The 17,303-nt window shown below is 34.2% G+C and overlaps 1 protein-coding gene across 1 annotated transcript in view; it reads left to right on the forward strand.

Annotated features, from left to right (window-relative positions):
• The window catches only part of LOC125667409 (uncharacterized), a 30,706-nt gene extending 14,540 nt beyond the window's left edge, over positions 1 to 16,166 (forward strand). The window contains exons 10-24 of the mRNA XM_056142975.1: positions 1,171 to 1,254; positions 1,342 to 1,446; positions 1,689 to 1,724; positions 3,184 to 3,297; positions 3,383 to 3,529; positions 5,168 to 5,251; positions 5,343 to 5,510; positions 8,333 to 8,416; positions 8,507 to 8,674; positions 10,367 to 10,450; positions 10,543 to 10,680; positions 14,055 to 14,138; positions 14,229 to 14,396; positions 15,658 to 15,741; positions 15,987 to 16,166. Of these exons, the coding sequence (XP_055998950.1) occupies positions 1,171 to 1,254; positions 1,342 to 1,446; positions 1,689 to 1,724; positions 3,184 to 3,297; positions 3,383 to 3,529; positions 5,168 to 5,251; positions 5,343 to 5,510; positions 8,333 to 8,416; positions 8,507 to 8,674; positions 10,367 to 10,450; positions 10,543 to 10,680; positions 14,055 to 14,138; positions 14,229 to 14,396; positions 15,658 to 15,741; positions 15,987 to 16,166 (1,728 nt within the window). The remainder of the gene's footprint in view (positions 1 to 1,170; positions 1,255 to 1,341; positions 1,447 to 1,688; positions 1,725 to 3,183; positions 3,298 to 3,382; positions 3,530 to 5,167; positions 5,252 to 5,342; positions 5,511 to 8,332; positions 8,417 to 8,506; positions 8,675 to 10,366; positions 10,451 to 10,542; positions 10,681 to 14,054; positions 14,139 to 14,228; positions 14,397 to 15,657; positions 15,742 to 15,986) is intronic.
• The last annotated feature ends 1,137 nt before the right edge of the window (positions 16,167 to 17,303 follow it).

Raw genomic sequence — 17,303 nt, forward strand, 5'->3', positions numbered from 1 at the left:
AGAGGTATTGATCATATATCAAACAAATAAGTAATAGGGAAATGGCTTTCTGTGACAGGTCACTTAATGTCATTTTGTAAAGGTCATTGACACTCAACATATACCTTATATATGAAAAAACTTCATTTCAACAATATTTAAACAGTTATTGTTCATTGTGCAAGTCATTCATCAGATGAAGTAGTTCATTGGTTAGATGTAGTTTGGGGAGCATCCCATTTCTTTACTGATATTTTTGTTTTTCAGTGTCACTGATAGAAGATATATACATTCAGCAAAGTCTATTTATCAAATTACCAACTCATATTTCCACACATGGGTAGAATTACACCCCTTGCATGTCTGTAGTGTTTCATTAGCAGAAGAATAGTCTTTGGTGTCTGTAGAATATCACCCATTATCCGAAGAATAACAACTCTAATGTACCCAGGCCTGTCACTCAGGCAAACTTACATCCCCATGTTTCTGTTCTGTATAATGTTACATCCCCCCGTTATACAAATATTACTCCATGTTTCTGTTCTGTAATGTTACCCGCCGACCCCCTACCCCCAGTAATACAAATATTACTTTATGTTTCTGTTCTGTTATACCCCCCAGTAATACAAATACTACCCCATGTTTCTATTCTGTTAACACCCCCCCCCCCCCAGTAATACAAATATTATCCCATGTTTCTATTGTTAACCCCCCCCCCCCCCCCCAGTAATACAAATATTACCCCATGTTTCTGTTCTATTTTTTATAACCTCCCCCCAGTAATACAAATATTACCCCATGTTTCTGTCCCATGTTTCTATTCTGTTATAACACCCCACCCTAGTTATACAAATATTACCCCATGTTCTGTAATACCCCTCGCCCCAGTAAAACAAATATTACCCCATGTTTCTTTTCTGTTATAACACCCCCTCCCCTATTATACAAATATTACCCCATGTTCTGTTATACCCCTTGCCCCAGTAAAACAAATATTACCCCATGTTTCTGTTCTGTTATACCCCCCAGTAATACAAATTTTACCCTTGTTTCTGTTCTGTTATACCCCCAGTAATACAATTAAAGTAGGCATTTATCTATGACAGGTACTTATCATTTCTAGTATTAAAATATCATATTTATGTACATTAGATAGGATTAATATGATTTATTATATATTGTGATCATCAGATGACCACCAGAGATCAGGTCATACTGAAGCTACGGACTGACCTAGTTACGATGCAAGAGAAAGATGCAAGATGTTTGAAAGAGGTATTTTTAAGAATCAAGATTTCTTTCACCATTGCTAATGCCTGAAATTTGTTGGTATCATACTTTGTTATATTGCTTCATTGATAGCTAAAGATCAGAGAAGATGAAGTCAAAAGGTTAAATAACAAGGTTGCACAGTTACAACAAGAAATTCTTGATCTTAACAGACAGATTCAAAGGGATTCAGAAAAGGTATAAGTCTTAAAGTCAGTTTTTTTGTACATAACGGGTAGTATGAATTTTGATATCTCTTTTGACCGACATTTAACATTGGGAAAATACATTACTAAAAAACATTGATCAGCTGTGTATGTACAGTAACTTTGATTTTCTAACAGAAATGATTTTCAAAATAAGCATTTTATAATATTATTTATATGGAAATTAATTCAAATTATTTTGTTTTGATTGCTGATGATGGGTGTACATTTCAGAAGCTGCAGCATGATCAGGAAGCCGCCCTTCAAAAGGTATCTACATATGTTTCTAAACTGATTTCTGTATATCAAAATAAAGACCTAGAATTAGAATAATTTGACTAAAATGAAACTAACGGTGATTTTAATTTGTTTTTTCTCTTACATTAGCAATAGCAATTGCGGCTGTCAATTGCAAAAACAATGTAATTTGAATCGCTGAGTAATTATTTTGGAAAGATTTAGAAAAGTACGCAAACACGCAGCATCGTTTTTCAAAGTGTATAGGGACAGTCAGAGGAGAAATTGTCTTTTACAATTGTTGACAAGCAAAAAAGGAACCTAAAATGTCTCTTTTGTCCAAACTTCGTACTCCTAAATTGGAGGGAGGGGGCTCCGTTCATTCTTCAATTGATCAGTTCATTCATTATTACATCTTTACCATTCATTACTACCACCAAAAGAGTGGGGTGGGGGCCAATGCGCCAATTAATCTTATTTCACATGTGAAAATAATTATAGTTTGCATGTGAAAATAATAGAAATTGAACGTTGTCAAAAAAATGGAGGGTCAGCCCCTTGGTTCTACGTATTTAACAGTACAATCGAAAAACAATAATTTAATGCTCTTAATTGTGTGTATATATATATATATATATCACATACATATTACTAAGCATTGGGAGGGATTGCATCCCTTTTATTTTGAGAGAGAGATAGAGAAAGAGAGAGGAATTGAATAACTGGTGACAGCCATATAAATGATTTACTTTGAGTCTCGGTCGCCATATAAATTAAGTGACGGCCGCCACTTAATTTATCTGGCGGCCGCCAGTTAATTTATATGGTGGCCGCCAGTTAAATTAACTGGTGGCCGCCATATAATTAACTGGCGGCCACCACATAAATTAACTGGCGGCCGCCATATAATTAACTGGCGGCTGCCAGATAAATGAAGTGGCGGCCGCCAGTTAATTTATATGGCGGCTGCCAGATAATAAGTGGCGGCTGCCAGTTAATAAGTGGCGGCCGCCAGATAATAAGTGGCGGCCGCCAGTTAAATTAAGTGGCGGCCGCCACATGAATTAAGTGGCAGCCGCCAGTTAAATAAATATTAATTCTATACCCTGGCACCTATCGGCTTCCGTACAAATATTACCTTAAAAATGGAGATTCTATGTCGCGGCAGGTGTTGGCACGATAAAGAACCCTCAATGCTATGGCCCTGAGTACTAAGCATAGATCCAAATTTGTGGCACTTCACTTACAGCTGGTGATGTCTCAATATGAGTGAAAAATTCTCAACGGGACATTAAAAAATCAATCAACGATTTGTAAAGATATTGAAAGCAAACACATTTGAAATGTAAATATTGGGGTAGGTCAAGAAATATTGGTGCTAAAGGATGTCTTGGTTATAAAAACCAATTTATTATATTTGATGGAGTAAAAACCAATTTTCCTGCTGTTGAATGTTGCTGAATAACATTTTAGTTTATCTTTCATTGATTAGGTAAATAAAGACATTCACTTATTAAAAATGATCAGAAGAAGAGAGGAGTCCATTGAACAGCTGCAGGAGGACCTTGAGGAATCCAAAGCTCAGCACAGTGCTTGTTACAACGAGGTTTGCAGAGTTTTTTTTAAAAACATTAAAGGTTTCATTGATAGATAGTTCTTTTAAGGAGTCAGAATATTGTTTGTGATTATAGCTTTTGGAGAGTTTGACACAGAATGACATTCAGTGTGTGAAGAACGAAAAAAACTCACAAGAAATCACCCAGCTCCAGGATCAGCTTCATCAGATCAAACAGGAACTCGCCATTTCTCAGGAAAAACACAGAACCTGCCAAAATGAGGTCAGACTATAACCTGAGGGTTAATTATAATCTGATGATGACTTAGTTCGTCTTATATTTATCAATATTAAACAGAAATTTTTGATTTTGGTAATATATTCTATATTTTTGGTATATTTTATTTTATCATGCGCCAGTCTTTAGGCGAGACATATTATGGTACAGTGATGTATGTATAAGTTCATTTATCGATTCAGTATTTCTGTTTCTATTTTCGTTTTTGTGTCAAAGATCAAGCTGAAACTTTCTGTGTAGTTTCTTTGAGGATCACTGTTGATCATATTGCAATTTTGATCCATGATTATTTCAACCTCCCTAGCAGAAGTTTTTCCATTATTTGTAATTTAGGTACATTATGTCTAATTCCACCCACAGTTTTCAAGTAATTACCTAAGACTTATTTTACAGAGTGTTTTTATGGGTAGTTGAAGATGTGCATGTGGCAATTCAATTTTTTAAAAAGAAAATTACAGGCTGTTGAACGTAATCAGTTTTGAGGAAATATTACATGAAGAGTATGTGATTTTATCATACTGTTTTTGAGAAAATATAGGTGGTTGAACTTGTTCACTTTTAAGGAAATATTATAAAGCGAGTCATTATGACAACCGACTGCTATGATATATGATTCAAATTTTTTATGTATGAAAAATAATCACAATTTATGCATCAATCTCCAGACATTTACAATAGTTGAACCAATGATTCGTGACACCCCCCCCCCCCTCCCATTTTTTTTTTATGGCAGAACTCCTTTTCTTGTTATATGTAACAAAGAATTTTCATACAGTTATGACAGCACCTTTTTTTCTCCGTTTGCTCCCCACCCCAAAACTTTGAAAAACGAAGCAGTGCCTAGACTCACTTATATTTGATAGTAATTGTACGTGTACTTGTTTCATAAAAAGTTGATCAAGTTAATGGAGAAAACATGGTCTCATTGAACAAACTAAATACTAAAACCTCACTAGAATTGGAGATGTAATAATGTTTCCGATAATCTATATTTCCTAGGGAAGTTAATTTCTTTGATGATTGAAAAAATTACAGGTTGTTGAACTTTGACAATTTTGGGGAAATATTTTACTTGCAGAGCTCATGGTTTGTCTATTTACCTCCTATCATTGTTTATAAGCTAGAACCTTCTATTTATACAATGCAAAAGGAAGTACATGTATGGCACAGATTGATGAGGCTGATACGCCTGTACTCCCTTCAATAAAGTTCTACAACTCATGTCTTAAGATAAACACCCTACATTAGCTTGTGATGGGTGGATTATGTCCCAATTCTGGTATTCTTGTTCTGTTAGTGTTTGGGTTTTTTGGAAAGCCAGTTTAGAGTTATATTAGAATATTTCGACTTAAAATTGTGGATGATTTCATGTTTATAATTTGATAAGAGATATCTTTATTATAAAAGTAATGCACTCTGAAGTCAGAGTTATGAGTATTAAGAGAGCAGCTAGGCTTTTGAATGGATTTAAGTGTGTTATTAATAAGGCCGGTCTATCATGTAAGAAACTTGAATCTTTATTATTTACTATATACAAATGCTGAAATATTTATTGTGTTAAATACATGTACTATCTTCTGTTGAGGTTTGTTAAGACTGCAATAAGTTCTATTTCTAAAACAGGTCAGAAGAAGAGAAGACTCCATTGAACAGCTACAGGAGGACCTTGAGGAATCCAAAGCTCAGCACAGTGCTTGTTACAATGAGGTTTGCAGAGGTTTTTTAAAAAAACAATTAAAGGTTTCATTGATTGATATACAGTTCTTGTAAGAAGTCAGAATATTGTTTGTGATTACAGCTTTTGAAGACACAGAATGACATTCAGTGTCTGAAGAATGACAACTCCCACATGAATCAGACCACCCAGGCCAATTCACAAGAAATCAACCAGCTCCGGGATCAGCTTCATCTGATCAAACAGGAACTCGCCATTTCTCAGGAAAAACACAGAACCTGCGAAAATGAGGTCAGACTATAACCTGAAGGTTATGATAAGGGAATCAACGAGTAGTTGAGTACTCAACTATCGCTCAGTCATACCGATCATCGACTAAATATTTCATAATCATAAAGTCGTTAAAAATAGCATTTTTAGTAATTAATGTTCATAAATTCTCTGTGAGTATAAAAAAATCATATAAAGGTAAAGTAAAACCGGTTTTGATTCGTTCATATTCAAATAAATCATTTGAGTTTGTAAACATGACTCCGAAATCCACTGTTTAGACATGCTTAAAAACCTAGATCTTGTGATGAAAATACTGTGAAATGTTACGTTGTACAAAGAACTGCATTTGCATGCTGTAGAGGAACAATAAACATGTACATTGTAAGTTGTGTATGTACCTTGGGAAAATCTTATAAATATGTTTGCTTGTTTCTTTTTATGCCTAAATGCATTTTAGTTGTTGCTTGTACAACATTTCATTATCAAAATAAATATTATCGTTTATCTACTTCTTATTATGGGTTTAGATTAATTATGGGTCTAGTGTATGCATGCCCTCGTGTAAACTTACACTCTAAAATGACTAAAAGTTGTGTTAATTTACTTTGAAAAAATCCATGGTGCACCCCTAGATTTTCTCAGAAAAAAGCATGCCCAATGTTTATTTCATATAAATAATATAATGAAATGAAATAAAATTCATAAACACAAATAATAATTTAAAGAATTTCTGCTGTATATGCATGTTGATATACTTTTCATGCAAGCTTACTTGAATACAAATAAACCCAAGCGTAACAATAATTTTTTATTTTAATCAAAATGCATATTGCCCTTAGTTTAAAGTGCATCACTCTACCAGAAAATTTGACCATTAATATACTTTAGAGTAATTACTAACTAACCCATCACTAAGGGCTGAAATCAAAATTTAATTCTTTTCGGAGTAATATAATTATTCAGAAATTAAATAATACCCTGTTAATAATGTATCACATTGTTCTAGCTATGTGCAATTTATTCAATGTCTTTAATTCAAATGAACAAATTTCTAAACGGCTACAGATAAACAGTCATTATCGGCAGCCTTTCATCCCATGAACTGGGCTATCCATGTGCACTGATGTGTGACTCATGACTTGGGTAGACTTGTACCCTGATAGTCCTTTTTTTATTTTTAACTGAGTACTTGACTATCGCTCGACTATTAGCTTTCCAAGTAAAATTGACATCCCTATAGTTATAATCTTAGACTTAGTTTGTCATATGTGTATCAACATTAAAAAGAAGTTTTTGTTTTTGGTAATATTCAGTATTTTTGGTACAGTATAATCTGTTTAAACCACCTGTGTGTAGTTCTAACAAAATTGGCTGGAGTGCAGAATATTGACAAGTGTAGAGTTGCTTCCCCTGTATGTACTTGCTTTCTATGTATACGGGTGTAATGATTGAAAACATTTTATTATATTACAAAATCATTCAAAATATAAATATATAGGAACGTATCAATGTTGTATTTTCAAATACATTCTGATTTAAACAGATATCCACATATTCGGTCACAAGTACAAAATCAATTTTTTGAAATAATTAAGACTCCAGTGTTGTTTGTTTAATTTATTTTGTTTTCAGTTGTAGATTTCAATTCTTGTATTGGGATTAGGTAGCTATCATTGTTTCTTTTGAAAACGTTTCAATTTTTATTAAGCAGTTTAAAATCTCAGAATTATATGCGCAGTTTTCTGTTGGTAAATAGTCGATTTTGTCTACATCATCGTCGTCCTCAGGTGCTATGTTCGTCAAGTTTGTATTCGTCTAGAATTTGTCTTTCCCAGCTTTCATCGTAAATGTATTTAATGGAAATATCACTTTCAACAGTCTCAATTTGTGAAACAGAAACTTATGTAATGCTAAATGATCGACCGGACATGGCGAGTGAGCTAATTATATATCATCATTGTCTGACTCATCGGAGAGGTCCGAGAAAGTCCACGAGGGGAAACCCTGCTTTTGAAAAACAACTGGATTGTTGACAATTTTGTTTTATTCCAAGAATGTATCAAAGTCAACGATTAATTGAACTTTGTCTTTAGTAACATCACTTCTGATCAGAGTTGTTGATTTGGGGGAGGCCCATGCGCCATTAAATCGTGCGTAGTGCTGTTGTAATTGAAAAGTGCGTCCTCATTGTTTACATACAAACTGGCCCAGTTTGTTGACTCCTTAATTCACCTCTGCTCCTTTCTTCTTCTTCTTCTGTGGTCCAGCTATGACCACAAAAGGTTCTCTGGATCCTATAAGCAAGACATTTTAATCTTCTACTTCGTCTTCTACCTGTTCTGTTGTATAATTTTTTAAAAAGATTTATTATGATCACAGTATTTGTTATTGTTGTTTTGGTTGGTAGTGGTTTTGTTACTATTGAAAAAATTATATTTGTTGTTGGTGGTGGTGTCATTTAAACCAGCCCTAAAAACATCAATAAAATATTAGTGAGCGACGATTTAGGGCGGGCGACGATTTTGGGTGTACAATAGTACATCCCAAATTGTCGCCCCTATTGATAATGCAGTCTTGTCCCAAATCGTCGCCAGGGAGACACTTTGGGATGCCGGGCGACGATTTGGGGGAGACGATTTGGGGTGTAACAAGGCTCCCCTTGAAACACCTTTTGTGAATACCGTGTCCGATCGACCGAATACTGAGAGGTTGGGGCTGGTTTATATATGATAATTATAGTTAATTATTTATTAATTTACTATATGCAAATGCTGAAATATTTATTGTGTTAAAGACTAGAATTGTGTTGAGGTTTGTTAAGACTACTATTTCTAAAACAGGTCAGAAGAAGGGATGAGTACATTGAACAGCTGCAGGAGGACCTTGAGGAATCCAAAGCTCAGTACAGTTCTTGTTACAATGAGGTTCGCAGAGGTTTTTTTTAACAATTAAAGATTTTATTGATTGATACATGTAGTTCTCGTAAGGAGTCGGAATATTGTTTGTGGTTACAGCTTTTGAAGACACAGAATGACATTCAGTGTCTGAAGAATGACAACTCTCACATGAATCAGACCACCCAGGCCAACTCACAAGAAATCAACCAGCTTCAGGATCAGCTTCATCAGATCAAACAGGAACTCGCCATTTCTCAGGAAAAACACAGAACCTGTCAAGATGAGGTCAGACTATAACCTGGGGGTCATAATCTGATAATTACTTAGCTTAATGTCATATATGTATCAACATTAAAAAGAAATTTTTGTTTTTGGTAATATTCTACACGCATATTTTTGGTATATTTCATTTGAAGTGTTTTTATGCGCTAGTCTTTAGACGAGACGTATTATGGTACAGTGATGTATGTACGTACATTTATCGATTCAGGAGTTCTGTTTCTATTTTCATTTCTCTGTCACAGCTAGACCAAGCTGAAATTTTCTGTGTCTGACTCTTCCCACAGTTTTCCAAGTAATTACCCAAGTTTTATTTTACAGAGTGTTTGAATGGGTATTGAAGATGTGCATGTAGCAAAGAATTTGCTTTAATTTCAATTCATTAGAAAATTACAGGTTGTTGAACTTAATAAGTTTTGAGGAAATCTTACATGGAGAGTACATGATTTGTCATCACTTTTTGAGAATATATTATAGGTGTTTGAACTTGCTCACTTTTAAGAAAAAATATTACAAAGTGAGTACATGGTCTCTTCATCTCTTCATCTCGCTCCCTTCACAGTTTTCAAGCCAAGCCTTTGTAAACAACTAGTAAAGATTTTGATTCTCAACAATTTCCTTTGGAAGTTTCTTTGATGATTGAAAAAATTACAGGTTGTTGAACTTTGACAATTTTGGGGAATATTTTACATGCAGAACTCATGGGTTTGTCTATTTACCTCCAGTCATTGTTTATAAGCTGGACCTTCTATTCATACAATGCAAAAGAAAGTCCATGTATGGTGCAGCTTGATGAGGCTGGTGTACTGTACTCCCTTCAGTAAAGTTCTACAACTCATGTCATAGCTCATAGAATATTTTGTTTAAATTGCTTATGGTGAGAGTAAAATTAAAAAACTTCAGTATGATCAGGAATTCTACATCCATACATTTTTGTATACTATGTATAGACTTAAAATTGTAGGCGACTTCATGTATATAATTTTACCCCACCTTACGAAGTTGTGAAGGGTATAATGTTTTTGACCCGTCCATCAATCTGTCAGTCCCTTTTTTTGTCAGTGCAACAGAATTTCATGAAACTTTGTTGTTAATACTTAGGACACACTGCAGATGTGCATATTCCCAGGAAATTCTGATTCAATAATTTTTCTGGGAGTTATGCCCCTTTTGAACTTAGAATTTTGAGCCCATCTGTCCTGTTCTTGTCAGCGCAACTCCTCTGAGATCGCTCAACAGAATTTCATGAAACTTTGTTGTTAATAAGGACACACTGTGCAGATGTGCATATTCCCAGAACATTCTGATTCAATAATTGTTCTGGGAGTAATGCCCTTATTGAACTTAGAATTTTGAGTCTCAGTCTGTCCTCTTCTTGCAGTAATGAATAACATTACCATTCATTATGCGAGGCATTCACAGTCAAGCAATGTTGGAGTGTGGGATATGTGAGCTTGCTCACCTCTGCTTTCTTTCATTTGATAAGAGATCTTTGTATAAGAAAAATAATGCAGAAGTAATAGTTATGATTGTTAAAAGAGGCTTTTGAATGGATCGAAGTGTATTGTTATTGATAGGAGGATTGTCATGTAACAAACTTGAATGTTTATTAATTTACCAGCACAAATGCTGAAATATTTATTGTGGTAAAGATTAAAATCGTGTTGAGGTTTGTTAAGACTACTATTTTTAAAACAGGTCAGAAGAAGTGATGAGTCCATTGAACAACTGCAGGAAGACCTTGAGGAATCTAAAGCTCAGCACAGTGCTTGTTACAATGAGGTTTGCAGAGGTTTTTTTTAAAACAATTAAAGGTTTCATTGATTGATACATGTAGTTCTTGTGAGGAGTCAGAATATCATTTGTGATTACAGCTTTTGAAGACACAGAATGACTTTCAGTGTCTGAAGAATGACAACTCTCACATGAACCAGACCACCCAGGATCAGGTTCATCAGATCAAACAGGAACTTTCCATTTCTCAGGAAAAACACAGAACCTGTCAAAATGAGGTCAGACATAAGCCGAGGGTCATTATAAATGACTTAGTTTGTCATATGAGTATCAATATTAAAAAGAAATTTTTGTTTTTGGTAATATTCTATATTTTTGGCATATTTCATTTGAAGTGTTTTTATTCGCCCGTCTTTAGGCGAGACGTATTGGTACAGCAATGTATGTACGTACATTTATCGATTCAGGAGTTCAGTCTCTGTCACAGATCAAGCTGAAACTTTCTGTGTAGTTTCTTTGTGGGTCACTAGATCATATATTGCAATTTTGATCCATTTCAACCTCCCTAGCAGAAGTTTTGCCGTTATTTTTTAATTTAATGCTATGTGGAGGGTACATGACATTAAACTTCTCCCACAGTTTTCAAGTAATTATCTAAGTCTTATTTTACAGAGTGTTTGTATGTCTGGTATTGAAGATGTGCGTGTGGCAAAGATTTTGCGTTGATTTCAATTCATTAGAAAATTACATGTTGTTGAACTTAAACAGATTTAAGGAAATCTTACAGGGAGAGTACATGATTTGTCATCATCACTTTTTGAGAAATTTATAGGTGGTTGAACTTGCTCACTTTTAAGGAAATATTACAAAGTGAGTACATGGTTTATTCATCTCACTCCTTTCACAGTTTTCAAGCTAAGGCCTTTGTAAACAACTAGGAAAGGTTTTGATTCTCAACAATTTCCTTTGGACGTTTCTTTGATGATTGAAAAAATTACAGGTTGTTGAACATTTTGGGGAAATATTTTACATGCAGAGCTCATGGTTTGTCTATTTACTTCCTATCTTGTTTATAAGCTGGACCTTCTATTCATACAATGCAAAAGAAAGTACATGTATGGTGCAGCTTGATGAGGCTGGTGCACTGTACTCCCTTCAGTAAAGTTCTACAACTCCTGTCTTAAGATAAACACCCTACATAAGCTTGTGACGGGTGGATTATGTCCCATTTCTGGTGTTCTTGTTCTGTTAGTAACCATTGGAGTTCCGCAAGGCTCTATTTTAGGCCCATTGTTTTTTATCCTGTATATTAATGACTATCCACAAGCACTGAAACATTCTCATGTAAATATGTATGCAGATGATACTTCACAAGATGTAACAGATAAGTCAGTGGAAAATATTGAGTCAAAGATGTATGAAGATCTTCAGCGCAGTATAATGTGGATTAAGGAAAATAAATTAAGCTTAAACCTGTCTAAAACTCAATGTATGCTTATTGGATCGGCACAAAAATTATCAAAGTATCGAAAATTAAATTTAGTGATAAATAACCATGTCATAGAATGTGTTCAGGAGTCAAAATTACTTGGTATTATTATTGATGAAACTTTGTCCTGGAAAAGTCATATAGAATCACTTATGAACAAGATTTCCAAGAGAATTGGCATTTTAAGAAGAATAAGATATTTTATGTCAAACGATGCGCTGCTGAAGATTTTTAATACTATGATTTTTCCACATTTTACATATTGTTGTACTATATGGAGCAATCCAAGAAATGCTGAAAATGTGAATAAGCTTTTTATATTGCAAAAACGAGCTGCAAGGGTAATTCTTAACATCAGAAATTTTGAAACACCATCTAATGTCATGTTTACAGAACTTAACTGGTTGCCTCTATCAGATTACTTTGTCTATAGAAAAGTCATTTTAGTGTATAAAGTTTTACATGGTTTAATGCCAGATTATTTAAATGTTTTTAAATATGTATCAGAAGTCAGTCAGAGGCAAACTAGAAATTCTTATTCAAATATTTTGTATATACCCAGGGCAAAAACAGAATATTATAGAAGATCTTTCAGCATTTCAGGGAGCACAGTGTGGAATGCCTTGAGTCAAAACATAAGAAACTCAACGAGTGTTGCGTGTTTTAAGAGAAATTATCTTAGAGATTATCACCATACTTTTTAAGCTTCATTTTGTATTCTATTTATCTTACATTCATAATTATTTCTTAAGTTTATATGTATTCTACTTCTTTTAATCTGTGTTTATTTTACTAATATCTGTCTGTATGTATGTTATATGCAGGACCATATTGAAAACTAGCGTTATCGCTAAATATGTAATCCTGGTTAAATAAAGGTCTTATTATTATTATTAGTGTTTGGGATTTCTGATCACCTGTTGTGCGTCACCTGCCCATCCGTCTGTCTGTAAACTTTTTAGATTTTCAACTTCTTCGCCAGAACCATTGGGCCAATTTCAACCAAACTTTGCAAAAAGAATCCTTGGGTGAAGGGCTTTCAATTTTTTTCAAATGATGTGGCCCCTTCAAGGGAAGATAATCACAAAAATGCAAATATAAAGTGGGGTCATTTTTAAAATCTTCTCAAGAACTGCTGGGCCAGAAGATCTGAAATTTACCTGAAAGCTTCCTGACATAGTGCAGATTCAAGTTTGTTAAACCATGACCCCTGGGGGTAGGTTGGGACCACAATAGGGTATCAAAATTTTACATCTGAATATATACTTATTAGGTAAATTTTTTTGAAAATCTTCTCAAGAATCATTGGCCCAGGAAAGTACAAATTTACAAGTGCAGATTCAAGTTTGTTAAAATCATGCCCCCCAGGGGTAGGATGGGGTCACAATAGGGAATCAAAGTTTTACATACAAATATATAGGGAAAATGATTAAATATCTTCACTGGGCCAGAAAGGTTTATATTTACATTAAAGCTTCCTGACATAGTGCAGTTTTACATACAAATATATAGGGAAAATCTTTAAAAATCTTCTCAATAACCATTGGGCCAAAGAAGTTTACATTTAGGTGAAAGCTTTCTGACATAGTGCAGATTCAAGTTTGTAAGAATCATGCCCCCCCCTCCCCCCCCCCCCCCCCCTGGGGGGGGGGGGGGGGGGGGAGGGAGGGTTTAGGTTTGGGCCACACTAGGAACAAAGTTTTACATGCAAATATTGGAAAATATTTAGGTAAAGGCAAAGGTGACTCAGGTGAGCAATGTGACCCATGGGCCGTTTGGAAAGCCAGTTGAGAATTTTAAATATAGAATATTTTAGATTGTTTTTGGTTAAGAGTACAATTCAAAATCTTCAGTATGATCAGGAAATCTTCATACATACATTTTTGTATACTAAAGTATAGGCTTAAAGTTGTGGGTGATTTCATGTATATAATTTAATAAGAGATATCTTTGTATAAGAAAAATAATGCAGAAGTTAGTTATGACTGTTAATTAAAAGAGGCTTTTGAATGGATCGAAGTGTATTGTTATTGATAGGAGGTCTATCATGTAATAAACTTGAATCTGTATTAATTTACCATACACAAATGCTGAAATATTTATTGTGTTAAAGATTAGAATTGTGTTGGGGTTTGTTAATTAAGACGACTATTTCTAAAACAGGTCAGAAGAAAAGATGAGTCCATTGAACAACTAAAGGAGGACCTCGAGAAATCCAAAGCTCAGTACAGTGCTTGTTACAATGAGGTTTGCAGATGTTTTTTTTTTAACAATTAAAGGTTTCATTGATTGGTATACAGTTCTTGTAAGAAGTCAGAATATTGTTTGTGATTACAGCTTTTGAAGAGACAGAATGACATTCAGTGTCTGAAGAATGACAACTCTCACATGAACCAGGCCACCCAGGCCAACTCACAAGAAATCAACCACCTCCGGGATCAGCTTCATCAGATCAAACAGGAACTCGCCATTTCTCAGGAAAAACACAGAACCTGTCAAAATGAGGTCAGACTATAACCTGGGGATCATAATCTGATAATTACTTAGCTTAATGTCATATATGTATCAACATTAAAAAGAAATTTTTGTTTTTGGTAATATTCTATATTTTTGGTATATTTGATCATTTTAAGTGTTTTTATGCGCCCGTCTTTAGACGAGACATATTATAATGGTACAGCACTTTCGATTCAAGGTTTTCTGTTTCTATTTTCATTTCTGTGTCACAGATCAAGCTGAAACTTTCTGTGTAGTTTCTTTGTGGGTCACTAGATCATATGTTGCAATTTTGATCCATTTCAACCTCCCTAGCAGAAGTTTTGCCTTTATTTTTAATTTAGGTAAATGATGTCCAATTGCTCCCACAGTTTTCAAGTAATTACCCAAGTCTCACTTTATTTTACAGAATGTGTTTATGGGTATTGAAGATGTGCATGTGCCAATTAAATTTTTGAGAATATTACAGGTTGTTGAACTTAATCAGTTTTAAGGAAATCTTACAGGGAGAGTATATGATTAATTTGTCATCATCACTTTTTGAGAAATTTATAGGTGTTTGAACTTGCTCACTTTTAAGGAAAAATATTACAAAGTGAGCACATGGTCTATTCATCTCGCTCCCTTCACAGTTTTCAAGCCAAGCCTTTGTAAACAACTTAAGCAAAGATTTTGATTCTCAAGAATTTCCTAGGGAAGTTAATTTCTTTGATGGTTGAAAAAATTACAGGTTGTTGAACTTTGACAATTTTGGGGAAATATTTTACATGCAGAACTCATGGTTTGTCTATATACCTCCTATCATTGTTTATCAGCTAGGACCCTCTAATCATACAATGCAAAAGAAAGTCCATGTATGGTGCAGCTCATTGAGGCTGATACACTGTTCTCCCTTCAGTAAAGTTCTACAACTCCTGTCTTAAGATAAACACCCTACATTATAAAGCTTGTGATGGGTGGATTATGTCCCTATTCTGGTATTCTTGTTCTGTTAGTGTTTGTTTTTTGGAAAGCCAGTTTAGAATTTTTGATATAGAATATTTTGTTTAGATTGCTTATGGTGAGAGTACAATTCATAAACTTCAGTAATGATCAGGTCAATTCTACATCCATACATTTTTGTATACTAATTAAGTATTGAGACTTAAAATTGTGGGTGATTTCATGTATATGATTTAATAAGAGATCTTTGTATTAGAAAAATAATGCACAATGTGTTAAAGATTAGAATCGGTTGATGTTTGTTAAGACTTAACTATTTCTAAAACAGGTCAGAAGAAGAGAGGAGTCCATTAAACAGCTACAGGAGGACTTTATGAAATTCAAAGCTCAGTACAGTGCTTGTTACAATATGGTGTGCTGATTTTTTTTTTTATCAAAGTAAAATTAAACCCTGGTTATTGAGAGAAGTTTTGTGTGAATAGAAATGGAGTACATGTATGTGTTGTCAGCCAGTTTCCCATTTTATATTCCAGTATTTACCGTTAAATCAAATTACTTCAACATCAATGTTATGGGAAACACACACATGAATGATGCCCCACTCCCCACCTCATTATATGTTCTTGTAATGAGTTAGAATAATGTTTGTGATTGCAGCTTTTGAAGACACAGAATTACATTCAATGTATGAAGAACAACAAATCGTGCATGAAACAGGTCACCCAGACCAATTTTCAGGAAACCAGCCAGCTCCAGGATCAGCTTCATCAGATCAAACAGGAACTCGCCATTTCTCAGGAAAAACACATAACCTGCCAAAATGAGGTCAGACTATAACCTGAGGGTCATAATGACTTAGTTCTTTATTGATATTTGTCTCTCCTGATGCTTCTTTGAATTCAAAGAAGTCTACCGTATATACTCGCCTATAAGTCGGATTTTTGGGAGTCAATTTTTGGTCCAAAACTCAATGTCCGACTTCATGCGCGTCCTAAGATTGGTATTTTTCTGGGAGGTGTAATGTTGTGTTTAATTTAAATAACTCCGACGATTATCATGGACTACCACACATTAATGATTATTGTTCACAAATATCTAGACATAGTGTATTGTTTATGTATTTCAAAATCATGTATAAAGTACAAGTTTTTACATATTTTTGTTTAGTTAAAAATTATTTAACGGTAACTAATACTTTCAATTCAACTAATCTATCGTTTATCGGTAAAATTGAATTACGAACCCGATTTAATATTGAAATATTCATATGTATACCGACTGAAATATCTTTCATAAAAAAATGAATATTGTTAACAGATAATTTAGATCATCATTCTTGACTCTTAAAAACTGTATTGTTGATGCAATGAATAATACCGGAATCCCACAGTAACAGTTTTCGCGAGGCGCGTTCCACTAAGTAAGGAGACCATAATTGTTTAGGTAAACAAGAGATCATTGCCCATAACAGATCAAGGGTTGCGTGTAAACCCCAAACACCTATGGCTTGGATATTGAGCATCCCATAATTATCAATTTCTCAAAATATTTGTTGAAACATAGGTAAAAACACTAGAGCATTGACTTGAAATTGTCAACCGATTCTGACAAAAATTCGTACCGACTTATAAGCGAGTCAATGGCAAATTCCTACAAAATAACCTTAAAAAATACAACCGACTTATAGGCGGACCGACTTATAGGCGAGTATATACGGTAAATCTGAATCAAACTAGCACAATTTAACCAATAATTTCTCATCTCTGTAGCATTGAATTATCAACAATTTGTATGGAGACTGTCAAATTAACATAAACTCAAACTATTGATGATATCTTTAATTATTTGAAGATATCATCCGATTCAATTCATTTGATGTGCGCCATAATCAATTAAAGATAACTTCAAGTAATTGATGATATCTTCAATTCTTAATCATTGCGTGCATTGATTGACTTCATGATTGCATTCATT

Source organism: Ostrea edulis, chromosome 1 (assembly GCF_947568905.1).
Source record: "Ostrea edulis chromosome 1, xbOstEdul1.1, whole genome shotgun sequence".
In the NCBI taxonomy this organism is placed as follows: domain Eukaryota; kingdom Metazoa; phylum Mollusca; class Bivalvia; order Ostreida; family Ostreidae; genus Ostrea; species Ostrea edulis.